The following is a 27,113-nucleotide window of genomic DNA, read 5'->3' on the forward strand; positions in this document are numbered from 1 at the left end:
AGGACAGTACCCCCCTGCGGGTCCGAGGGTTAGAATAGGCCTGAAGTATTCCTGCCTGTCGTAAAAGGAGTCTCACACATTTTGGCCTTTATGTGATGGTCCCCTGCAGGGTTTGACCTCTATTTTCAAAATTTTCCTGAAGAGCGAGCCAATTGGAGAAGGGGCCTTTACATGGTTCATAGTGTCCATCATGCGCTGAGACCTCTCGCATCCTTCGTCAATGTGGATCTGCACTTCCACTCATTCTCCAGCTGTTGGGCAACATCACCTTGCTGAATGTGTTTTCCTTCATCCTCTGTGCAGTATCACTTTCTGTGCTGTCGACTTCCTAGCTCGTTTGTGCCTGATATCCAGCACAGTAGCCAGTCCGTTGTGGTGGGGCCACCATGTACCCTGTTGTTTGTAGCTCCCTGACCACACAGGGATCGCTCTGCTGATGCGCCATTAACTCGCCACATATGCCAAGGAGTAGATGGCCGTCAACCTGGGGAATAGGCAGTGGCCATCCTGCCATGTGGCCTTTGCTGTGGCTGGGTGGCACCTGTGGGAAGGGCCTCTGGTCGGAGTAGGTGGTATCAGGGCAGATGACACACTATGAACTGTAGCTATGAACACGCTATGAAGTATCTCATGCTGGTGGTCAGACACCAGCAGTCTCTAAGCAGTCAAGGTCTAACTTCAGTGCTAAGAAATACAACCCCATATTGTCCCCCCCTTCCCCCTCCCCCCCTCCCCAGCCACACCATGGGAGGAATGCCAGGCTAAGGATGGCAGCGAAGCTTATTCATCCTGGTACCTCATGGAGAATCTTTCTTGCCAGTGAAACGTCAGTTTTTTGTGAAGCATTAGGACAAGAAGTTTGGGGAGGTGGAGGGCTTGTCCAAAATGTGGTCAGGGTCGGTATTGATCGTAACAGCATCCTCTGCCCAGTCACGGGCACTACTCCCCTGTGACAAGCTGGGGGATATTTGTTTCCATCATGCCCCATAAGAGCTTAAATATGGTCCAGGGTATCATATTTCACAGGGACCTTCTTTTGCAGTCTGACAATGAGCTGCACACCAATTTAGAGCAGTGAGGTGTCCATCTTGTCCGGCACATCCACCGGAGTCAGAGGGATAATCAGGTTGCCACTGATGCCTTCATCTTGGCCTTCAAGGGTGACACATTACTGAAGAATGTCAAGGTGATTGTCTACCATTGTGACGTAAAGCCATGTATCCCTCCCCCCGATGCGGTGCTTTAAGTGCTGGAAGTTTGGCCATATGTCTTCCCACTGTACATCCAGCGTCACCTGTTGGGATTGTGGATGTCCTTCACATTCCAATACTCCATGTGCCCCAGCTCCCACCTGTGTCAACTGCAGAGAGCACCATTCGCCTTGCTCATCAGGATGCAGGATTCGCCAGAAAGAAAGAAAAATAATGGAATACAAGACCCTGGACCAACTGACCTACACTGAGGCTAAGAGAAAATATGAGAGGCTACATCCTGTGCATATCTTCCATTCCGCCACATACAGTTGGCAGTTGGCTCTCACAGCTGTCAGACTCCACCTGCACCCTTGATGGTGGGGGCACTTCCCTCCCTGTTGCTCCTGCACAACCTACTTCAGGAACAACACCCCCCCCCCCCACCACCACCACCACCACCAACCATCGGGGACGTCAGTACCCACTTCACAGCTGGACAAGCATGTCTTCTTCAGCTCCTCTCGCCAGGAAGGGATCCTTTGGGTCACTCCCTTCCCAGGTTCCTGCCAGTGGCAAAGCTGACACCCGCCAGTGGCTGAAGCGACCACAGGTAGCCGGTTGTAGGGCTTCACGGTCCTCTTCAGTCCCTGATACTGAATCAGTGATGCCCTCCCAACGGGACAAACCTAAAGAGCAGCGAGAGAAACCTAAAAAGAAAAAGACCCCCAAGAATCAAGGCACTGCCGTGGCACACACACCACCACTACCTACAAGCTCTGTGTCTGAGAATGAGGTGGAGATTCTGGTGTCCGCTGAGGACTTAGATCTCGCTGGGCCCTCAGACACAGTGGCTATCGATCACACACATACTCATCTGGTGTCAGCAGGTGACCCTGAGGCGTAGACTGCCTCATTGAGTGTTTCATGCCTTCCCAGTCTCGCGATCACGTAATCATCCAGTGGAATTACAGTGGTTTATTCCTCCACCTGGCTGAGCTATGGCAACTGTTAAGCTTTACACCTGCTTTGCCCTCTAAGAAATCTGGTTCCAGTCAATGCAGATCCCTGCCCTTCGCAGCTATAAGGGGTATTACAGGAACCACAGGGACAGTAATAGTATGTCTGGTGGAGTTTGCGTCTATGTCCTGAACTCGGAATGTAGTGAACCTGTGCCCCTTCAAACCCCTCTTGAAGCTGTGGCTGTCAGGATAAGGACGATGTGGGAAACAACTGTCTGCAATGTGTATCTTCCTCCAGATGGTGCAGTTCCCCTGAACGTATTGGCTGCACTGATTGATCAACTTCCTAAACCTTTACTACTACTGGGAGATTTTAACAATCATAACCCCTATGGGGTGGCGCCATGCTTACTTGCCATGGTAGGGAGGTCAAAAATTTACTGTCACAATTCTACCTCTGCCTCTTACATACATGTGCACCCACACATTTCAGTTTGGCACATGGCACATATTCAGCCATTGATCTCTCGGTTTGCAGTCCTGGCCTTCTCCCATCTATCCACTGGAGAGCACATGACGTCATGTGTAGTAGTGACCGTTTCCCCATCTTCCTATCACTCCCTCGGTGTCATGCCAACAGACACCTGCACAAATGGGCCTTAAGCAAGGCAGACTGGGAAGCCTTCACCTCTGCTGTCACTGTTGAATCTCCCCCACATGGTGCCATCAATGTTGTCATTTAGCAGGTCACTACAATCATTGTTTCTGCAGTGGAAAATGCTATCCCTTGTTCTTTAGGGTGCCCCCAGTAAAAGACCATCTTTGGTGGCCGCAAGAAGTCACTGAGGCAATTAAAGAGCGTCGGCGAGCTCTACAGCAACATAAGCAGCACCCTTCCTGAGAGCATCTAATAGCCTTTAAGCGGCTCCATGCCTGCGTTCACCAGCTTATAAAATGATGGAAAGAGGAGTGTCAGAAGAGGTATGTCTCGACCATTGGGTGCCATACGTCATGTTCCAAAGTCTGGACGAAGATCAGATGTCTTTTTGTGTACCAGACCCCAACAGGTGTCTCTGACATTAACATCAGTGGCGTGTTATCTACTGTTGCAAATGTGATTGCTGAGCACTTTGCTCAAGCCTCTGTGTTGAAGAACTACCCCTCAGCCTTTCGCACCCTCAAACGGTGGATGGAAAGTCCTCTCATTCACTACACGCCACAGTGTACTCTATTAACGCCCCATTTACAGAGTGGGAGCTCCTCAGTGCACTTGCACATTGCCTTGACACAGCTCCTGGGCTAGATCGGATCCACAGTCATATGATTAAACATCCCTCATCTGACTACATCTCCTCAGCATCTTCAACCGGATCTGGTGCAATGGCGTCTTTTCATCGCAGTGGCGGGAAGCACCATCATTCCAGTGCTCAAACTGGTCCAAACCTACTTGATGTGAGTAGCTACCAGCTCATCAGCCTCACTAACTTTCTTTGTAAGTTGCTGGAACGTATGGTGTGTTGGCAGGTGGGTTGGATCCTGGAGTCACGTGACCTACTGGCTCCAAGTCATGGTGGCTTCCATGAGGGTCGGTCTACCACTGATAATCTTGTGTCCCTTGAGTCTGCCATCCGAACAGCCTTTTCCAGACGCCAACATATGGTTGCCGCCTTTTTTTGACTTACGTAAAGCATACAACACAACCTGGCGACATCATATCCTTGCCACACACAATGTCACTCCGTACTTTCCATATCCAAATCTGTGCCTCCCATAGTTCCCTCCATATTCATGAGAATGGCATTCTGTAGTGCTCCGTATTGAATGTCTCTCTGATTTTAGTTGCTATTAACGGTCTAGCAGCAGCTGTAGGGACCTCGGTCTCACCTTCTCTGTATGTGGATGACTTATGCATTTCGTACTGCACCTCCTGAACTGGTGTTGCTGAGTGGCACCTACATGAAGCCATTCACAAGGTACAGTCATTGGCTCTAGCCCAGAGCTTCCAGTTTTCAGCCATGAAGTCGTGTGTCATGCATTTCTGTCAGCATTGCACTATTCATCCAGAACCAGAACTTTCCCTGAATGAGTATCCAGTCACTGTAGTGGAGACATATCAATTCTTAGGACTGGTTTTCGACACCTGATTGACTTTGCTACCTCATCTTCATCAACTTAAGTGGAAGTGCTGGAAGCACCTCAATGCCCTCCGCTGCCTGAGCAACACCAATTGGGGTGCAGATCGCTCTACACTGCTGCAGTTCTATGGAGCCCTTGTTCAATCCTGCCTTGACTAAGGGAGTCTGGTTTATAGTTTGGCGGTGCCCTCAGTGTTGCGTTTACTCAACCCAGTGCAACACTGTAGCATTCACCTTGCGATGGGAGCTTTTAGAACGAGTCTGGTGACCAATGCTCTGGTGGAGGCTGGAGTCCCTCCATTGGAGGTTAGGCATGCACAACTGCTCGCAAGTTGAACACGTTCGTAATTCTCCTGCACATCCAAATTACCGTCTCCTTTTCCCAACCATGGTGGTTCATCTCCCACATTGACGGCCCAGGTCAGGGCTTATGATTGTGGTTCGCATCCGGTCCCTTCTGTCTGAACTGGAGTCCTTCCCATTACCACCTCTCCTCGAGGTCCATTCACGTACACCTCCATGGTGTATACCTGGGCCGCAGATTCTTCTGGACCTTTCGCATGGCCCTAAGGACTCGGTCAACTCTGCGGCTCTCCAGTATCACTTCCTCTCGATTCTTGAGATGTACTGTGGCCATGAAGTGGTTTACACTGCTGGCTCGTTGGCTGATGGTCACATAGGTTTTGCGTATGTTCATGGAGGACATATTGAACAGCACTCCTCGCCAGATGGCTGCAGTTGTTTTCACTGCAGAGCTGGCGGCCGTATCTCGTGCTCTTGAGCACATCCACTCTTGCCCTGGCGAGTCATTTCTCCTGTGTACTGACTCGTTGAGCAGCCTACAAGCTATCGACCAGTGCTACCCTTGCCATCCTTTGGTAGTGAACATCCAGGAGTCCATCTATGCCCTGGAACAGTCCAGTCGTTCAACAGCATTTGTGTAGACCTCAAGACACATCAGAATGCCAGGCAATGAACTTGCCGACAGGCTGGCCAAAAAGGCTATGCGGAAACCGCTTCTGGAGATGGGCATCTCCAAAACTGACTTGCTTTCTGTCTTACGCTGCAGGGTTTTTCAGCTTTTGGAGACGGAATGGCATAACAGTACGCACAACAAGCTGTGTGTCATTAAGGAGACTATGAATGTGTGGAAGTCTTTCATGTGGTCCTCTCACAGGTAATCAGTTGTACTCTGCTGGCTCTGCTTTGGCCACACGCAGCTAATGTGCGGTTATCTCCTCCGTCATGAGGACCCATCTCGGTGTCTCTGTGGCTCACAAATGACGGTTGTCCACGTCTTGCTGGACTGACCACTTTTAGCTGCTTTGCGGTGGACATTTAACTTTCCCAGCACCCTACCTTCGGTGTTGGATGGTAATGCATCAACAGCAACTTTAGTTTTACGTTTTATTCGTCAGGGTGGGTTTTATCATTTGATATAAGTTTTAGCGTATGTCCTTTGCCCTCTGTGTCCTCCACCCTAGTGCCTTTAGGATGGAGGTTTTAATGTGTTGCAGAGTGGCTGGCTTCTCCTTTGTATTCTCATGGTCAGCCAGCCATGGCAATCTGCTCTCTTGTTGTGCTCTCTTCTACATGTTTCTTGCAGCTCTACGTTTTTCTTGTCCGATTTTGTCCATTTTAGTGTTTGTTGCCCTCCTGTCATTCTTATGGTTTTCTCCTTTCTTCCAGCTGTGTTTTGTAAGTCTCAATTATTTTACTCCCACCCTTGTGGAATTAATTTCATCGGAATGAGAGACCGATGACCTAGCAGTTTGGTCCCTCTCTGCCTCTTTTAAACCAACCAACCAACCAACAGTAGTCCTCAGGCAAACTGTTCCATCAACAGTACTTATCTACATGGGACAATGATAAATAGTAGCACCTTCTCTTTCTCCTCATCAAAACACATTTAACCACCCTCAACATATCAGTACAACTAGCTGTCTCATAATTGAAGGCATCAGTGGAAGAAATTGCTAGCCCTCAATTTAGTAAGGATTAGTCTGATCACCTTATCTGTTGTTTTTTAATTCACCACTGTGGTTTAGCACTTTTTCTGCTGACCCCTTCATTTTTTTAAACTCCATAATTTATTACCAAATCATTAAAACCCCTTTTCCCCAAATACCTACATGGTGTAAATTAAATTGAAACTTTGACAGAAACCTCCTCAGTACATTTTTCTATTAACCCAACAAAGCCCTTCTTGGTCATATTAGTCAAAACACTGAAAACCACATCAGAAAACTCCCTCTATCCTCACCAGCCTAGAAACAGTGGCTTCCCACACCCAAGTACTCACTGCTTTCCTTCCTGTCTCGCACTTCACCTTTTCAGACTGAAATTCATGAACATTTGACTGACCAAGTGACTGTTCGACTGACTGACAACTACACACAAACACTCGTCTCGTGAGCACAAAACCATATAGAAGACTATAACAAAAATAAGTCATAAAAACAATTTTGTGTATCATAAGTCTCCATTTTTCAAATGACATATTGCTCCTAATTGATCCTCACAGTTTGTCTTCCCTACAGCCCCACATAAAGCTGTCACTGATGTGGAAAGAAGCAACAAATCACATAATCTTGCCCCACTTGTGGTATTTCACATAATCAGAAATAACTGCATAGGAAATAAATGGTAGATAACGTGTTCCTCATTTATTAATAAAACATTCTGCTATTAAATTTCACCAAGGGGTCAATATTGAGAATTAGTACAAGAAGTAGAATGATCTTGAAACCTACTTCACAAATAACAACACAAATGGCTTACTGGATTTAGAAATTTGCCACAAGAGGGAGCCACCTTCTTGGTAATGCCCCCCCCTCTCTCTCTCTCTCTCTCTCTCTCTCTCTCTCTCTCTCACTACACACACACACACACACACACACACACACACACACACTTTCGAATACACTGCACATCTATGGCATCAGAAGCCATATCATTATGTATAGTAAAAGTACATTTGATCCAATAAGCTTTTAAAATGAACAGAAATATTGTTCTCATTCACCACGTACATTTCTACTGCCTTTTTGAATTGCCTTATTTTTTTCTTCATTAGGTACTAAAGGCCCTAAAGTATCCCAGTAAATGGTAAATGTTGGCTGCATTATGCCCTTCTACACCAATAAGCTGAATCACTTACCATTATTCAGATGCTGGAGAACAGTTTGTTTTATAGGTTATTTGAAATCATGTGTCATGTGGAATGCAACAGTGGTATGAGAAACTTTGGCTGCTCACACACATAGGATCTATGCCTGCTACTACACAAGTCCAGGCTGATGATAAAATACGTTTCCCAATCAGTTGCCCCTTCCTTTTGAGATGTCTCATACTTTTGTAAATTTAATTTTTATTGTATACATAGCAAAACATATATTTCACTTCATACACTTCCATGATAATGTACACTATTCAGGTAATCTCTTCTTTACCAGAATGCTTTGATATCAGTGAGCTTCTCAACTTGTAACTAAATTATTTAATAAGTTGTAATTCTCTCTTTCACTGAAATAAGTCAGTGGTAACTTTCCATGATTTGTTTCAGACCAGTGCTGCAACTGCACCAGTGATCCTGTGGTTACAAGGAGGGCCAGGAGCTTCATCACTTTTTGGTCTCTTTACTGAAAATGGACCATTTTCAATCACTCGATGGAACTTCCTGAGGAGAAGGAAATATTCTTGGACTAAAACTCATTCTGTCATATACATTGACAATCCAGTTGGGACAGGTAATCTGTGACTTCTTGAACCAAAACACTATTTAAGTCAGCGTAAGGACATACAGGAAATAGTTATATACATATGAAAAAAATGAGTGTGCGTGCATTCCCTCACGTGCACACCTATGGAAGGGCAGGGTGTTAGGTTGACAAAGAAGTAATTATAAATCCTTTCCTGAGCTTTTTTATCTCCCAAAGACACGTCTGGGGGAACCAGACTAAGGTCACAGGGGACCGTATTCAATGAGTAGCGTAACTTCAAAACAGTTTTGTTGTCCAAAAACTGCATAAAACTCAGTGCTGTGTTTCCCCCAGGGGGTTCACAATTCTTTTGTGAGTTTATATGTGGCGCACATGGAGCCCTGACACCCCAGGGGGCTCGCTGCTGTTTGGTGGGTTTGTGCTTGGCTATCATATAGCCCCAGTCTTTGCAGTATCATTTCCCTTCCATGCTGCATGTTTATCCTGTTGCTGTTCTTTTTCCCATCTCTTGGGGAACACGTGTGAGATGTTTTGGAAATGTTCTGCACATTCAGTAGCCAATATCAGAACAGTCTCTCCACAGTTTTACATTACTTTTTTTCTTTCTTCATTCCCCTTCTCCTTTCCTTCCTCTGCTTCAGTGTTAGAGGTTCCTCTTTTTCTTCTTCCTCCCTGTGTGCTCCTGAAGGCCAGCCCAAGTGTCTGATGCATAACAGGCGACTAGGTAACGTGTAATTCCCAGCCCAGGGTTGACAGGTAGGGTTTGCCACGCCCAGGGAGAGGTTATTGCCTGAGCTGCTACCTGCCCAAAATGCCAATTGGTTCCTCTGTCAGATGTCTGGGAGGTGTGACCTGAGGTGTGAACAGTCACCTAAGGCGGATGCGCCCCCTTCTGTGTGTGTGTGGGGGGGGGGGGGGGGCACCAGGTGGAAGGAGCATGCCATCAGAAATGCTGGCAATGATGGGAGATTTTTTCACAATGAGCCAGCCATCATCTTCACAGTCAGTGTCTACCAAACATAAACAGAATGAGGCTAACAATTAAGACCCTCCCAACTGCACCACTGTTCCTCATGGTTTCACATACTGAAGATGGTCAGTCCTTTGCTACGGTAAATCTGTTTACTATTCAGAAAGGTGTTGATGCCATTGCTGGAACCTGTGAACTCCTGCTCTCGTTTTTGAAATGGCACTTTTCTTTTGGAGACTACTTCAGATTCTCGAGCACAACTGCCTCCATCTTCGCTACTCCACAGCTATCCTGTTTGTGTTGAGGCCCATCGAATGCTGAATTCTTCCCGTGGTCTGAGGCAGAAATCCAAACATAACTCTCTGATCAGGGTGTCACTGCAGCCTATCAGGTGATGAAGAAGGTAGATGCCTCCTTAGTGCCCACATGCACTCTTTTTCTCACTTTTGACAAAGTTGTGCTTCCATCAAAGATCAAAGCAGGTTATGAAGTTATCACAGTCAGATCATACATTCCTAACCCAATGTGCTGCTATGAGTGACATCTTTACAACCACACTCGAGTATCCTGTCGCCACCCAGCAAAAGGTGTCACCTATGGTATGGATGCTCACAAGGGCATTTGTCCACCTTATTTTCCCTGCTGTATCAACTGCAGTAGTGACCATGCTGCTTCCTCCCGAGATTGTCCTGTATATATTGTTGAGCTGGCTATCCAGGGGGTGTAGGAAAAAGAACCTTACCCAGTTGCTAGGAAGTTGTTGGCTAGTCAGAAACCTTGCGTTCTACCATCCCGTATTTACAGTACTGTTCTTGCTGCTTCCCACTCCGCGAAGGACTTCACCATGCAGACATGCAACCTCATATTCAGCATTCCAGTTGTAAAATCGCCCAGTGTCATGGTAGCAGCCCTGTCTACTCCTCCAGCTGTGCAACAAGACACCAAACTTTCACCTCACGGGGCGATGTCAGCTGCTACACAACCAGCAGGCCGGAGAGGACAGCAGGAATACTTCCACAAAGACTTCCTATGTCTGTCCAGCCAACTAACATATGAATCTCTCTCTGCCAACTACTGAGGCTCCAAGAAGTCAAACAAAGGCGAACCATCTTCTCCTTCACTGACTTGGAGATCCTCTTTGAAGGAGTTGCCATGTGATACCCTCAACCGGCCGACGTCCATGTTTCCGGTGCACACTGCAAACCATTTCTCTGTCCTGGACTCCGCAGACCAACAAAAGGAGAACGCAGATGCCTCTGTAGATCTCATGGAGCAGGATCCTTCAGCCTCTGTGCCCTGTAGCAGTGAGTATTGGAAGGCTGGCACTCGCCAGCCGCAAAGGTGACAATCTTTCATTTTTTCCCTCCTTCCCCTTCCTCATTGTGACTCACCTCCAATGGAACCTTCGCAGTCTTTGATCCAACAAAGAGGACTTATGGCGGCTGTTAGAATTGCAGAATCTGCTTGTTCTCTGCCTCCAACAAACAAAATTGCGTCCTCAAGACTGTTTTGAGCTCATGCAATTCTTCCCAGTCTGCTTTGGCCTTCTGCCAGAGGACGGTAATCCATGTCATGGGGGAGTCGTGCTGCTCATCTGGGATGACATTCATAGTCAAACCAGCTTCAAGCTGTTGCAGTTCGTCTTTTCCTTCTTCACTTGACTCTTCCCCTTTGTACCATATGCATCCCTCCATCATTTGGTGTCACCAGGACAAACCTCCTCCAGCTTACTGGGTAATACCCTCAGCCCTTCCTACTGCTCAGTGATTTTAATGTGCACCATCCCCTTTGGGGTTCTCCCAGAACCTGTCACAGATGTGCCCTCTTGGCTGACCTTCTCAGTCAATTTAACCTGATCTGCCTTAACACGGGAGCACTTGTGCTCCTTTCAGACTCCATGCACACTTGTTCCCATTTGGATCTCTTCCTCTGCACTGCCCAGCTTGCCTATCCTCTTGTGTAGTCCATTCTGTCTGACACTTACTCAAGTGACCATTTCCCATGTGCTATCCGTTTACTGAATCGTATCCCACCTATGTGCACACCCAAATGGCAGCTTTCTAAGGCCAACCAGTGGCTTTCATCCTCTCTGGTGACCTTTGGAGAAAATGATTTCCCCAGTTGTGATGACCAGGTGGAATATCTCACAAATGTTATCCTTAATGCTGCAGAACATTCCATTCCTCACACTTCCTCTTTACCATGCCATCTCCCAGTCCCTTGGTGGACTGAGGCATGCCATGATGCAATTTGCATGTGGAGACGTACCCTGCACATTTTTAACCATCATCCTACAATGGCTAACTGCATTCATTATAAACTGATGTGTGCAAAGTGTTGTCACATTCTTCAGGCTAGCAAAAAAGATAGCTGGATTTCATTCACTTCCTCTGTCTTGTGGGCCAATCTCCAAAGGCTCTCTGGGACCAAGATCCATTCACCAATTTCCACCCTGACAGTGGCAGACAGTATCATCATGGACCCTATTGCTATCTCCAACACCTTGGGCTGCCATTTTGCAGAAATTTCAAGCTCTTCCCACTGTCACTCTGCCTTCCCCCATCGGAAACGAGTGGAGGAGGCTCGGGCGATACCCTTCTCTTCTCAGAATTGTGAGTGCCACAATGCTACCTTTACTATGAGGAAGCTAGGGCATACTCTTACTTCATCCCGGTCCTGCACCCGAGGCCAGACAATTTTCACATTCACATGTTGCAAAAACTCTCTTGCGGGCAAGCTCTTCCTCATTCACTCATACAAACGCGTCTGGGCAGAGGGCACATTTCCCAGACATTGGCGTGAAGCCACTTTCATACCCATACCTAAGCCCAGTAAGGACACACCTTCCTTCTAGCTACCACCCCATTTCTCTCACCAGCTATGCTTACAAGGTGATGGAATGTATGATTCATACCTGGCTAGTATGGTGGCACGAGTCTCGTTCTCCAGTTGACCAACTCTTCACTTTGTCCACCCATGTCATGAATTATTTTGTGCAGAAATCCCAGACTGTGGCAGGGTTGTTCAATTTGGAGAAAGCCTATGATACCTGCTGGAGGACTGGTATCATCCGTACTCTCTAAACATGGGGCTTCAGTGGCCACCTGTCTCGTTTCCTCCAGGAATTTTTAAAAGACAGTGTTTTCAAGGTACGTATGGGTTCTGCCTTGTTGGACACCTTTTTCTGGGAAAATGGTATGCCTCAGGGTTCTGTCCTGAGTGTCGTCCTCTTTGCTGTTGCCATTAAGCCTATTATGGCCTGTCTCCCACTGGGCATCACTGGCTCCATTTTCGTTGACAAATTTGTGATCTGTTGTAGTTCTCCATGGACTTGTCTCCTTGAGTGGCATCTCCAGTGGTGTCTCGATCATCTTTACTCATGGAGCATGGACAATGGCTTTCACTTTTACACTGACAAAACAATTCGTATGAATTTCTGGTGGTGCAATTGGTTTCTTCAATCATCTTTAAACCTTGGGCCTGTTGCTCTTCTGTTTGTTGACATTACAAAATTCCTGGGGCTCATGCTCGATAGGAAACTTTCTTGGTCCTCCCACATGTCTTACCTGGTAGCCCGCTGCACACTGCCCCTCAGTCCTATGTGTACTCAGCGGTACTTCCTGGGGAGCACATTGGACCACACTCCTCCATTTGTATCAGTCCCTTGTCCATTCAAAATTAGACTATGGGTGTTTCGTTTATGCATCTGCATGTCTGTCCATCTTTTGCTGTCTCAATACAATCCACCATCATTGCATGTGTTTGGCGCCTTAAACACTAACCTGGTGGAGAGATGTATGCAGAAGCTGCCGAACTACCACTGTCATACCCCTGTAACTTTCTTCTCAGTAGATGCACATGCCATGCCTGGTCACCCATCCCATGCCTCCTCCTTTGATGGCTCCTTTGATCCCCAGTATGGGGTGCATCCCTCGTCTCTGTTGCCTCCTGGAGTTCACTTTCGGCTCTTGCCCCAGCAGCTTAACTTCAAACTACCTGCCACTTTCCCGATGTGTGTGAACTCTTTACCACCTTGGCTTCATGCAGCAGCCTGTGTTCATCTTAGCCTTCATTCATTTCTTAAGGACACTACTCCAGCCTCACTCTATTGCTGGAAGTTTCACAACCCTCACACAGATCTTCACGACAGTACCTTTGTGTACAGTGATGGCTATCAGACTGACCGTGGTCGGGTGTGTCTTCGTCATTGGCACTGACATTTTTCAGTATCGGCTTCTAGAACACTGCCCAGTATTTACAGCAGAGCTCTTTGCCCTGTCTCAGGCCATGCAGTACATCTGGAGACATAGGCTTTTCAGTTGTCATCTGCTCCTACTCTCTGTGCTCCTCAGAGCCTCAGTGTGCTGTACAGCATCCATTCCTGAGTGCAATGGATCCAGGAAAGCTGTCACTTGCTTGCTCTTGATGGATCCACTGTGATGTTTATATGGGTTCCTGGTCTCGTCGGTCTGATGGGAAACGAGGTTGCTGAAGCTGCTGTCAAGGCTGCAGTTCTCCTACCTTGGCCCGTTAATTCTTCCATCCCCTGCAGTGAGCTCTGTGTTGGCATCTGTAAGCAGGTGGTGTCGCTTTGGCATCACCATTGGTCCTCCCTTCATGGGAACAAGCTCTGGGAAATTAAACCTTTCCCAGCAGCTTCAATGACCTCCTCTCGGCTCTCTTTGGCGTGAGGAGATCATTTTAACGTGGTTGTTATCGGGCACTGTCTTTTTAGCCATCATCATTCGTTAAGTGGTGCTCTCCCACCACTTTGCCCTCATTGCCCTCAACCTTTGACAGTTCACCATTTCCTCATGGAGTGGTCTTTTTTTAAATCACTGTATGAGTTATTGGCCTGTTTAGCAAATAATGTGCAGACTGTTGACTGCGTTTCACTTTTTATCCATCATAGCAGTATGGCAAAGGACATTTAATCTTTAGTTCAGGCTCTCCATTTCTCTGTGGCATATTTTATGGTCCTTATTCCAAATCCCTGTTTTTAGCTGTCTTTCCTTCCATCAGTTGGGTTCAAAGAGTAGTCATTTTTTAACTCCTTTTCTCTCTCTCTCTCTCTCTCTCTCTCTCTCTCTCTCCATGATCTACTATTCTGGCATGGGCACGTATGACCCTAGTTGTTTTTGCACCCTAAAACAAAATGAAACAAACCGGGCTCTGACCTATTGCAGCCCATTCTTCCTTCATTGGCTGCATTTCCTTCTGTGTCCCTCCTTCCCCATCCTCACTGCCCCCTCCTCCCCTCTCTGTGTTCTTATTTATTTTAATCTGGCTGTCCACCTGGTTCCCTGTATTCCTTGCAATTTTGTTTCTCTTACATATTCTTTTTCATCCTTTTTGGCATTTTGTCCCCACCCCCTCCCCCCTCCCGCCTTCCCCTTGGGGTTTGAGATCACTCCTAAATTTTCTGTTTTTAGTGTGAGCCATTTGGAGAAGAACTTCATCCCCAGCATCTGTGGCATGGATTTCCACCCCCCCTCCCCATCCCCCACACACTTCCTTCCCCTCTTCCTTCCCTACCATTGCGCCCCTCCACCCCACTGGGTCACCAGCACGTGTAGGCAGTCCTTGTTGTGTTGTGGAGCTGTTATGTACCCATCTGGCTGGGGCCCCTGACACACAGGGATCACACTACTGATACCTAAGCTTTTGCCTCCCCATGTACACCAAGGAATGGTTGCTTGTTATTCTGGAGCATCAGAACTCGTAGCAATGGCTGCTGTGCCAGGTGGCCCTTGCTGTGGCTGGGTGGTGCCCATGGGGAGAGTTCCAGATCGGAGTGGGTGGTATCTGAGCCGGATGCTTAGCAGATGAAGCGTATCAAGCTACAAAAATCTGACTTTCCTCAAATGGTCATCTCTCCAAGTGGTGTATGTCGATTGAATGCTTCTTTGTACGACACTGCAGCCTTCCCTTCCGTGGTCGGTCATCTCTCCAAGTGGTGAATGCTCATTGAATGCTGCTTCGTACAACACTGCAGCCTTCCCTTCCTTGGTAAGCCCTGGGAGTAGGATCAGGCTCGCTGTCTAGGGATGAAACACTTTCCCCACTACTGGGCCTTTATTAGGTATGACAGGAACACATTCACTGCCACAAAGCCATTGTTTTTTGTGGAGAATGTTGAGGACAAGTTTGGTGAAGTGGAGTCTTTTAGTAAGATGCGGTTGGGCTCCCCTCTTCTATTACCCCTCACCAGTCACTGAATATGGTCCAGGGAGTGATTTTCCAGCATGACCTCATCCTGAAAACTGATGAGGAACTCTGGGCTAATCTGGGATGATGCGACATTCACTTTGTTCGACGTGTGCAGAAGTGTCATTTCAGAGACAACTGCACAGGACCCGGCACTTTTATTCTGGCTTTCAAGGGAGATACCCTCCCAGAGAAGGTCAAGGTCATGTGTTACTGAAGTGACGTGAAGCTGTACATCCCGCCACTTATGAGGTGCTTTCAGTGCTTGTATTTTGGGCATATGTCTTCCTGCTGTATGGGGAACCCTCTTTGTGGTGACTGTGGACAGCCAATCCATGAGGGAAGCCACTGTATTCTGCCACCTGTGTGTGTAAATTGCAGTGGCAGCCTGACTCCACACTTACGAGATTGCCCAGCGTAGAAGAGAGAAAAGAAGATACAAGAGAATAAGTATCTGGGTCACCTGTCTTCTGCAGAGGCTCGCCAAAAAATATAACTGACTCCACTCAGTGTCACTTTACCCCCTGTTTCATACTTTCCCCTCATGTCCCTTCCTTACTTCCGTCCCATCCCCCTTTTCCTTCCCTCTTCCTGCGGTTTCCATGCCCTTCCCTCCAGGTATCGCTCACCCTCCCCCGCCAAAGAAGTTTCCCCCTTCTTCGGCATCCAATGGTGATGGAGTTCCTGTTCAGGATCCATCCCTCCTGGCATCTCTCAAGCCAGAAGCCAACTGCCACAACTCGGCCATGAGACACACTATCTGTGTGCCCCAAGGCCGCTCGATCTGTTTTGGCCCCCGGTTCTTGCAGAAGCCTGCCCTCCCTCAGTGCCCTGCCCTCACTCTGTGCCCTGCCCTCCTCAGCCCACAAAAGAGGAGAAGAAGAAGAAGAAGAAGAAATCTAAGTCCCAGGACAAGCCCCCCTCCCCCCCCCTCCCTGCTGCCCTGAGAGTGACCATTTTCCAATGTTTCTGTCATTCCCCTGCCACCAAGAGGCAGACAGGCCCCCACATAGGGCATTCTGCAGAGCAAATTGGCCTTTGTATGTGTCTGCTGTGCACTTAAACACATGTCTCTCACATTGCATTGCTGTGGTTGCACAAGACGTCTCTGATACTATGCTTCAAGCCGCTGGCACTGCTATCCCCCTATCCACAATTTCCCCTTGTTGACCAGTACCATGGTGGGCCAAGGACATCAGTCACTATCCAGGACCGCTGATGGGCACTGCAGTGGTTTAGACAACACCCTTCACAGATCAACCTTATCATTTTTATGCATCTCTGAACTAAGGCCCTCTACCTTATTAAACAGAGAAAATAGGAATGCTGGGAGTGCTTGTTTGCTCCCTTTGGGGATGTATGCCTCTTCATCGCAGGTTTGCTCCAAGATTCATAGCCTTCTGGGCTGTCAGCAACAGTCAGCTGTCCAGGGTCGTATCCTACAGGGTGCTTGTGTACTGATCCATCGGTCCTTGCAGAACACTTCACGATACACGTTGCAACAGCATCGGCGTCTTCTTCCTATCCCGGTTCCTATGTCCAGCAGAAACGATGAGTTGATGAAACCCCCCCTCTGTTTCAACCCTCAACAAGGTGAAGCCTGTGGGAACCCCTCACTGACTGGTAATTCATGCAGGCTTTTACTTCTTCACATGACACAGCCCCAGGCCTGAATTCCATTCACAACCAGATGAGCCAACACCTGGACATTACCCAGAGGTAAGACCTACTCAGGGTCTTCAACCGCATTTGGCTCAGAGGTGCATTCCTCTTGCAGTGGTAAGACAGGATAGTTATCCCTTCCTTAAGCCTGTGAAGAATCCAACATCTCTTGACAGATACTGACCAATTAACCTGACCACCATAATTTGTAAAGTGCTTGAGAGGATGATTAACTTCAGATTATGTTGGGTACTTGAATCTCGGGGCCTACTGTTCCCATATTACCGTGGCTTCCAGGGAGGACAGTCTACAACTGACCATTTACTCAGATTGGAAACAGCAATCTGACAGGCTTTTTTTAACCACCAGCACCTTGTGATGGGTCTCCTTTGACCTACAGATGGCATACGACACAGTTTGGCACCATCACATTTTTGTTACCCTCCATGACGGGCTTTTGCGGTCCCTTTCCAATTTTTATCCGCAAGTTTTTATCCCACCAGCTCTTCTGGGTTCGAGTTGGCACCTCACTTGTCACCCCTTGGACCCAGGAAAACGGTTACCCCAGTCTTGTATGTTGACGATTTTTTCATTTGGTGCAGTTCCCACTCAGTAGCATCTGCTGAATGCCAGCTCCAAGGTGCCTTCTGATGGGCCTCTTTGTGGGCCGTTTCCCATGGCTTCCTTTCTTCTTCCTTCAAAACTTGGGTTACATATTTTTGCTGTAGACCTAAAGTAAAATCTGATCTTGAACTTTATTTAGGCAGCCAGTGCCTAGATGTTGTAGTTCAGTCCCATTTCTTGGGCATTCTTTGTGACATAAAGCTGACATGGCTGCCCCATATTCATCACCTGAAGATTACTTACTTGTGGAAGCTTAATGCTCTCTGCCTCCTGGCGCACATGCCTTGGGGTGCAGACCGTGCTGCTCCTTTACCATGCTCTGGTTTTGTCCAATTAGATTACTTACGGTTGTCAGGTTTATGGCCCAGCAGCTCCTTCCACTCTGAAACTACTTGACCTGTTCATCATTATGGGGTGCGTCTGGCTATCAGTGCCTTTTGCACTAGTCTTGTTGACAGCCTCCTCTACGAATACAATGGAGCCAACTCCTGGTTTCTTACACAGTTGCCATGTCATATACTCTGTCTCGTGTACCCGTATTTGCAAACAAGGGATGTCTTCCTCCTGATACCAGTCTTCAGATGGGATTGCCAGTTGGAATGCACTAAACTTCCCTCTGTTGGGATCTCTATCTCCAGCCACCAGAAAGTACTCCATGTATTTCCTCCTGCAACCCCCAAGGGTTAGGACCAACCTATTCCAGGGTCCTAAGGTCTCTGTCGCCCCTATGATATAATAGTGTCCTGTATGTTCCATCCTTGAGGAGTTCCAGGATACTACCATCTTCTACACTGATGATTCTAAAATTATAAGTAAGACACTTTTTCATCTCCTACTGGCATGGAACACCATTTACTGCCAGGATCATGCAGTGTGTTCACAGCAAGCTGCTAGCTGCTAGCCCTCCATTTTGTTACTCAGGCCTCCCTCCACAGTATTTTAATATGTACCGACTATAGCCCGATGCTACTGTCGTCATCCTTTGGTGTTGCTATCCATGACCTCTCTGCTTTTGGCCATGCCACCTACACAGTTGTCTTTCTCTGGGTCCCAAGTCATGTGGGCATCCCAGGGACTGAGCTGGCTGATCATTTGGTTAGAGAGGCAGATACTTACCCCCATTCCCTTTTGTGATTCCAGGTGCAGATATGCATTGCCTCATCGAATCTCATTTTGCCAAAAAGTGGAATGACATCTGGTGCACTACTGCTCTCAGTAATAAACACTGCTCAATCAAGGAGACTACTGCAGTTTGGCTCTCTTCCTTCTACTCTTCTCAGGAGGAGTCCTTGGTCTTATGCTGTCTATGCATCGGTCATTCTCGGGTCACTCATTGTTTTCTGTAGCATAATGAGTCACCCCCACAATTTGGTTGTGGAGCCAGACTGGCGGTATCCCATATATTGGTGGAATGTCCCCTTCTTTTGGCCCTTCATGTTAAGTATTGCCTTCCAAACTCCTTGTCTTTAATATTAGTGGACAACGCACAGATGGCTGAACTTGTCCTCAGTTTCCTTTGTGAAAGTGGTTTTTATTTTGAGTTACAGGCTTTTTCTTTCCTCCTGGAAAAGGGGCACTGTGGTTGTGGTTGGGACTCTCGTCGTGTTCCCTGGGTCTGGAAACCATGACCACTCCCTCATGCAAAGACTGCTCATTTATCCCTCTGTCTTTGCAGTTTTTAGATTTGACCTACATTTTTATGCCTTCTGCTGTATGTGTTTTTAGCTTTCTTGCTTTATAGTTTGATCCCTCTGACTGGATCTGCCCACTTTTTGTGGATGCCTCTGTCTTACAAATGTATCTTTTGAACTGCGGGACTGATGAACTCATTGCTTAGTCACATAATCCCCCCCCCCCCCCCCCCAAGCTATTAACCAGTGCCGTGTGAGTTAGAGCACTGTAATGGGATAGGACCAAAGCCTTTGATCGCCACACTGCAGTCTACTTTTTCCACAGTGCCTCAGTCATCATTTTAGCATGTAAAGGTAGTAATGCTGAATTTGTTACCTTTTGATGTAAATTCATGTAAAAAAATTGGTTTTTGAGGCAGATTCTTTTTCCTGATTTTGCTGCTTCAGTCGTGGTAGTGAAACATGAACATGCTGACTCAGTTGGTACACTCCATTGTCTGTAATGGTCTTTTGACAAAAACTTCATTAGCGTGTCGTCCTGTCATTCTTGTGACTGCACAATTGCCAAATATGTGAATCAGTCTTCACAAGAACAAGCACTGTGACACAACTGTTGGGTGATGGTTGGTCAACTGATTCAAAATAGTTTGTAGTTGAGACACTTAGTGCAAGAATCTGTCACCCCCATCGTTAAATGAATAGGTAAAGGATGTTATTGTATGCCGGAGAAAATAGTTATTAGCCTAGTTAGCACTGATTCCAGACAACAGGAGTCATTAAGAGAGATTAATCTTACAATAGGGAGGAGTGTAATCAATGAACATTTTGTACCAAATTCCATTTAGTCAAATACAGATAGAAGCTTTCTGATGATTTCTACCATTTTGTCATGTTATTCGAACACAGTCTAAACTATTACTTTTATGTTCTGTGTGTTCAGGATTCAGCTTTACTGAGAATGATGCTGGATATGCCAGGAATGAAACAGCTGTTGGAAAAGATCTTTATAATGCTCTAGTTCAGTTCTTCACACTTTTTCCAGAGCTTCAGAAAAATGATTTCTATGTCACTGGTGAATCATATGGTGGTAAGTAAATTGTCGTTCAAAATTATCACAAAAAATATTTTTATGTGTGTTTATTGTGTGTTTTTTTTTAAATTTTCTTATTATTGTTGGTAATGAGCTTAGTTGCTGATGGTTTTGTACGATGAACGGATAATTAGTTATAATGTACACACATGTAAAATTTCTTGTCCATTTGTAGAGAACTAGCATGTGGAAAAATGCACAACTGCTCGCTGTTTTCTGGCACATTATTTTCCATCATATTTTAATATTTCAAAACTAGATATTAGAGCTTTTGGGATTCTGAGGGATGGAAATTGTGTAATTTCATCTCTCGCTGATTTGTGCAGCTTTATACTATCCTCTCATTGCCTATTAGCAGACAGAACATTATTTCCCCAGGCATTATAAATGGAGCTCATCAAGAGTTTCATTGTAAATAAGACAACAACAAAAAATTAAATTTCAGTACTTATATGTGCTGTGGCTTTCGTGGCTGGTATGTTATGTTGCATTTCCCAGTGACAGGCTGTACTCAAACAGACCTGCATCTTCACCCTGACAAGGCTTCTTGAAATGCATGGTTCTCTTCTGATGGCTGGATATTGTACAGAGTCATAATAACTGACCACAGCAGAAAACAAGATGTGCAGTGTGACTCCAGGTGAAATGTTGATGACGGGACCTGGCCTGTCATCTCATCATGTGTTTGTGAGATTAACTGGCTTCATATAATTTTTCCTCCTTTCAGGAAAGGTAAAATAAATGATAGTAAATTCCACACTATACAGAGCCTCAAAGTAAGACACTTGTATTACTTTATTAATTACAACAAGAGCATACCCCTGTGATCTGAGCTAGGAAGAGGAGAGAGGGCAGGTGTAATTTCGATATTTCCTGACAAATGTCTGCTTGCACTCACTACTGCGAGTTAATACTTATTACGGCTTTCGTCAGTCTCAAAGTGACTTGATGCATCTGTCTGTTGAGGCGGCATGTGAGTTTTATTGCTGAAATTGTTTGTGTGTGCGGTGGGCGGTGAGGGAGGTGGAGAGGGGGGCAGCAGCAAGTGCACCATCCCGCCTCCACTACAGCCCTATCCTCCCCCTCTGGACACAACTTTGACTCAGAAGGGCAAAATGTCTAGATATAGACCAACCAGAATTTGTTACAATGCATGAATGTTGAGAGACAACTTGATTGTTTGTGAAGAACTTCAAGGTTTAAATGAAATCTGTGTAACACTGTTAAGTGATCAGAATATTTTTAGATCAAAAATGCTTTTATAAATGCTGATACTAAGGGGAAAAGAGCACTGTGTGTCAAAAGTGACGATGATTTGGCTATGTAGGTGAGATCATCATTGTTAACATGACCTGGTGTACATCTAAAATATAATATTCTGGTGTCGGAAGGTGCAGAAGTTGAATGTGCGCCAGAAGGGATGGACCTGGGTGTCCACTAGGGGCTCTGTGCTCTGGCAGGTGCCCACGCCATGATCCTCGCCATGTGAGTGTGCCACTCTCCGTACCACGCGAAGTCAGTGGCCAATCACATTTCCCATGGTCATGTATTTAGGCAGACTCACAACGCGATCCTGGAAATCCTGGCACTCGCTGTCATGTTTGGAGTGCTTCTGCATTGTTGTTGTCTCGCCATGTTTATCACCTCAGTTCTTGTTTACTTGCCTCATGTTGTATCCTCGTGGGTCATAGTGTCTGTCGTCCCCTACTCATTTGTCTGTCCCGTGCACCACTTGCTGGTCGCTCATGACTATAACATTGGCGAAGATGTAAAAGGTTTGGTAGCATGGAGGCTAAGTTGGTCTGTCTCCTGGAGCAACGGCAGCAGCAGCAGCAATAATGCCAGTTATACGGCATACAACAATCCTTGTGCCCCCAGGGGGTTCACAAATCTTTTGTGGATACGTGCGTAGCGAGCACGGGACCCTAAGCTAGTGTGGCCCTCTTTCCTTTCTGGGTTGCATACCTTCCTTTTCCACATCCTTTCCCATCCCCTATCTCCCCCCTCACCTTCGCCTGTTCCCTTCCCTTTCTCCCCCTCTGGGAGTATGTTTAGTGCCTACGTCCGGAGAGGGACGCTTGGAACTGTCAAACAGTCTCTCTTCTTCGCTTTCTCTGCTGGCAAGTCTCTGTCCTTCTCTTTTCCTTACCTCTTCTCTTTACCCTCTTCTACGCTGTGGGGTTTGAGACCTCTCTTCTGTCCTTTCCTTTTCTTTGTTCCTCCCTTTCTCTTTTTTCCTCCCTGTGCGTGTCTGAAGGCCAACCCACACATTCCCATGCATAGCCGGTGATGGAGTAACGCGTAATTCCCTGCCCCGGGTAGACAGGTAGGACATGTACATACCCCCTGATGATGGCCAGGCCCAGGGAGGGGTGATTACCCGAGCTGGTACCTTCTGAAAGTGCCGATTGGTCCCTCCGTCTGTATCTCGGGAGGTGTGACCTGAGGTGTGAACAATCACCTAAGGGGGGAGTGTCCTCAGAGAGGGACCCCACAAGGAAGGAGGCGCATCGTTGGAGACACTGGGAATCATGGGGGATACTTTCGCAATGGTTTCCTCATCATCTACTGTGTCTGCTCACAAGCGAATGTTAAGAGTCTCAGTCACGGACAATTCTTCCATCAGTGCCACAGTTCCTTGTTGTTTCTCAGTCAGCTGAAGATCAAGATTTCTCCACAGTCAACCCTTTCATTATTCAGAAAGGTGTCAATGCAATTGCAGATCCTGTAAACTCTTGTTCCCGATTACTAAATGGCACCTTGTTGTTAGAAACAGTCAGTGCCCTCCAGGCACAAAAATTGCTGCATACCTCACTGCTACACACCTTCCCTGTCCAGGTGGAAGCGCACCACACTTTAAATTCATCACGTGGGGTGGTTTATACACGCTCCCTCGACGGATTGTCCGAAGAGTAAATTCAAAACTACCTGTCTGACCAGGGCGTAACAGCTGTTCATAGTCATGAAAAGGGTTGACAAGGACTTGGTTCCAACCCGTACTGTCTTCTTGGCATTTGACAGAGTTCAACTTCCATCGAACATAAAAGCGGGCTGAGAGATAATTTCCATTCGCCCTTGCATCCCAAACCCTATGCGTTGCTATCGGTGTCAGTGGTTCAATCACACCCGCCAGTCATGTTCCAATCCGACCAAATGCATTACGTGTGGCAAGGATGCCCGAAAGGGTGCTTGTCTACCTCCATCCCCTCGTTGCATCAACTGTATGGGTGACCATGCTGCTTCCTCTAGAGATTGCTCCATTTTCAAAGACGAACGGCTCATTCAGGAAATCAGAGTGAAGGAAAAGGTTTCAACATTTGCTGCTCGAAAGTTATTCGCCAGTCGAAAGCCCACTGTGCCTCACACAGGTAAATACAGCACTGTCCTTGCCTCTCCTCGGCCTACAAAGGAGGCAGCCGCGCAGACTTGTGATCTCACTTTTAGTGCCACGGTCGTCAGATCGGCCAGCGCAAAGATCGCCCGTTCAACATCCCCACTTTCGCCTGCTCACTGTACGGCTCACCCTTCCAAAAAAGAGCCTACTTGTGAAGATTTTTTACGTACCCCGACTTCACAACCATCGATGCCTCCCTCATCTCGACATCCTGTTTCCAAGAAGGCTAATAAGAAACCCAGTTCCTCTCCTTCTCCGCCACGGCGTGTCTCATCTACAGCACCACCTAGTGGTAACCGCCCTCTGCCGTCTTCTGTGTCGCCAAGGCACACTGCTGGCGGCCAATCAACCGGCCGATCGCTGGTGGCAGGAGCTGCTCCTGAACAACCTATGGATCAGGATCTTCTGCCTTCGGCTGAATGCAGTTCCGTGCTGTTGGCCACCAGCTCTCAGCAGTCATTGAGTTGAGGGCATCCGTGGTAAGATTATTCCCTTTTCTGTCCACCCTATGTCCATTATCCATCGGAATATCCACGGCATTAGAGCCAGTCGGGACGAATTGTCGATCCTCTTACGATCCTACTCTCCGGTCATCATCTGTCTTCAGGAAATGAAGCTGCATCCCCACGATCGCTTTATTTTCCCTCATTTTCAGTCAGTCGATTTGATCCCCCCTCTGTTGATGGCACTCCGGCACATGGAGGACTCGTGATTCTTCTCCGTGATACTGTCCATTATCACCCAATTCCCTTAAACAGTTCCTTCGAAGCTGTTACTGTCCGTCTTTCCCTTTCAGGATACACCTTCTCTCTTTGTACTGTATACATTCCATCGTCCACACCAATGGAAAGAGCTGATCTCCTTCATCTTCTTGGTCAGTTTCCGCCCACCTATTTGCTGGTTGGGGACTTCAATGCCCACTACCCGCTTTGGGGATCTCTGCGTCCTTGTCCGTGCAGCTCACTACTCACTATTGATAGACGTCTTCCACCAAGCGGATCTTGTTTGCCTCAACACTGGGGACCCTACTTTTTTGTCTGCCTCCATGACAAATTTCTCTCATTTGTACCTTTCGGTCGGTTCTGTTCCGCTAGCTCGGCACTTTGAGTGGTTCGCTCTTGCTGATACACACTCGAGTGACCACTTTCCATGTGTCCTTAGATTGCAGCCACAACTGCCATATATGTGCCCAAGCCGATTGGACACTTTTTTCATCTCTAGTGACATTCGATGACCTTCACTTTCTTAGTGCTGACGATGAGGTTACTCATATTACAGAAGTTATTCTTACAACTGCGGAACGTTCAGTACCTCGCTCCTCCGATTTGCCCCAGCACCCCCTAGTTCCTTGGTGGAACGTGGCATGCCATGATGCAATACGTGAGCCATCCTACTTTGGCCAACTGTATCAGCTATAAGCAGTTCCATGAGTGATGCTGTCGCGTCATCCGTGACAGCAAGAAGTCAAGCTGGGACTTCTTTACTAGCTAATTTAACACCTTCACTCCCTCCTCGGAAGTTTGGAGTTGGATTCGATGGTTATCTGGCACGCCTAGTTTCGCCCCAGTCTCTGGGCTCACTGTAGTTCATGATACCTTAGTGGACCCTGTCACTAACTCATTGGGTCAACACTGTGCTGAGATTTCGAGCTCTTCACAGTACCCGCCAGCTTTTCTCCTGAAGAAATGTGCAGCGGAAGTGCGGCCTCTTGCTTTCTCCTCTCAAAATTGTGAAAGCTATGATACTGTTTTCTCCATGCGGGAGCTCCAACACTCACTCTCTTCTTCTCGCTCTTCCGCCCCAGGACCGGATGGTATCCACATCCAAATGTTGCTGCATTTATCGTACCATAGTCTGTGCTACCTCCTTCGCCTTTATAATCGAATTTGGACCAACAGTACTTTTCCCAGAAGATGGCGGGAAGATATCGTCGTCCCTGTTTCAAAACCTGGAAAGGACAAACATCTTCCCTCTAGCTATCGCCCCATTTCTCTCACGAGCAGTGTATGTAAGGTTTTGGAGTGTGTGGTGAATTGCCGTTTAGCCTGGTGGCTGGAGTCCCGAAGTCTTTTAACACCTGGCCAATGCGGTTCCTGGAAGCATCGTTCTGCCATTGACCATCTTGTTGCTCTCTCCACTTATATCATGAACAATTTTCTCCGGAAATGCCAAACAGTAGCACTATTTTTTGATCTGGAGAGAGCATACGATACCTGTTGGAGGACAAGCATCCTCCACACACTGTTCTCTTGGGGCTTTCGAGGTTGGCTGCCCCTTTTTCTTCATGAATTTATGGCAGAGCACATGTTTAAAGTGCGGGTGAACACTACTTTCTCCCAAGAAAACGGGATACTCCAGGGCTCGGTGCTAAGTGTTGTACTGTTTGCCATTGCCATAAATCCAATTATGGATTGTGTCCTTCCAGATGTCTCACGCTCCCTCTTTGTGGACTATTTTGTGATCTACTACAGCTCTCAAAAGACCAGCCTTCTTGAACAACGTCTTCAAGGATGTCTCGATCGCCTCCACTCTTGGAGCATTGAAACCGGCTTCCGCTTTTCTCCCAGTAAGACCGTTTGTGTCAATTTTTGGCATCGTACGGAGTTTCTTCCGCCTTCCTTACATCTAGGCCCTGTCAACCTACCGTTCGCGGACATCGCTAAATTCTTGGGTCTTACGTTTGATAGAAAACTGTGCTGGTCCTCCCATGTTTCCTATCTTTCAGCTCGCTGTCTGCAATCCCTCAACACCCTCCGTGTCCTGAATGGTACCTCCTGGGGAGCGGACCGAGTGGTCCTTCTCTGCCTCTATCGCGCCTTAGTGCGCTCGAAATTGGAGTATGGAAGCATAGTTTACTCCTCTGCTCGGCCGTCTATTCTTTGGCGTCTTGACTCTGTTCACCACCGTGGATTATGTTTAGCATCTGGAGCTTTTTACACCAGCCCTGTGGAAAGCCTTTATGCTGAGACTGCTGAACCTCTGCTGTTCAATCAGCGAGTTGTCCTTCTGAGTCGTTATGCTAACCATCTGTCTTCCATGCCTGCTAATCCGGCCCATGACATTTTTTTCGACGCCTCCTTGGATTTAAGGTATGCAGGCCGCCCTTCCTCTCTACTACCACCGGGAGTCCGCTTCTGTCAACTGCTACGTTCTCTTTCCTTCCACTTTCCTAAAACTTTCTTGACAACTTAGGGTACAGTGCCGCCTTGGCTCTGGCCCCGGACCTGCCTGCTCCGTGACCTTTGTCAATTTCCCAAGGATGGTACCCCTTCTCTTGTTATCATCGGGCATTTGCTGCTCTATGCGCACAAATGAGGGATGCCACATTTATTTACACTGATGGCTCAAAAATATCATTTGGTTTTTGGGAGTGCCTATATTGTTGGCGACACCCCTAATCGATTTTAGCTTCCCAACCAGTGTTTTGTTTTTACTGCAGAGCTTTACGCTGTTCTCCAGGCTGTCCAATACATCTGTCACCATCAGTGAGTAGGGTATATTATGTGCTCAGATTCTCTCAGCTCTC

The 27,113-nt window shown here is 47.1% G+C and overlaps 1 protein-coding gene across 1 annotated transcript in view; it reads left to right on the forward strand.

Moving 5' to 3' along the window:
* LOC126259933 (venom serine carboxypeptidase) overlaps nt 1-27,113 on the forward strand; it is a 136,046-nt gene that overhangs the window by 15,642 nt on the left and 93,291 nt on the right. The window contains exons 2-3 of the mRNA XM_049957025.1: nt 7,853-8,036; nt 20,044-20,190. Of these exons, the coding sequence (XP_049812982.1) occupies nt 7,853-8,036; nt 20,044-20,190 (331 nt within the window). The remainder of the gene's footprint in view (nt 1-7,852; nt 8,037-20,043; nt 20,191-27,113) is intronic.

This window comes from Schistocerca nitens, chromosome 5, assembly GCF_023898315.1.
Source record: "Schistocerca nitens isolate TAMUIC-IGC-003100 chromosome 5, iqSchNite1.1, whole genome shotgun sequence".
In the NCBI taxonomy this organism is placed as follows: domain Eukaryota; kingdom Metazoa; phylum Arthropoda; class Insecta; order Orthoptera; family Acrididae; genus Schistocerca; species Schistocerca nitens.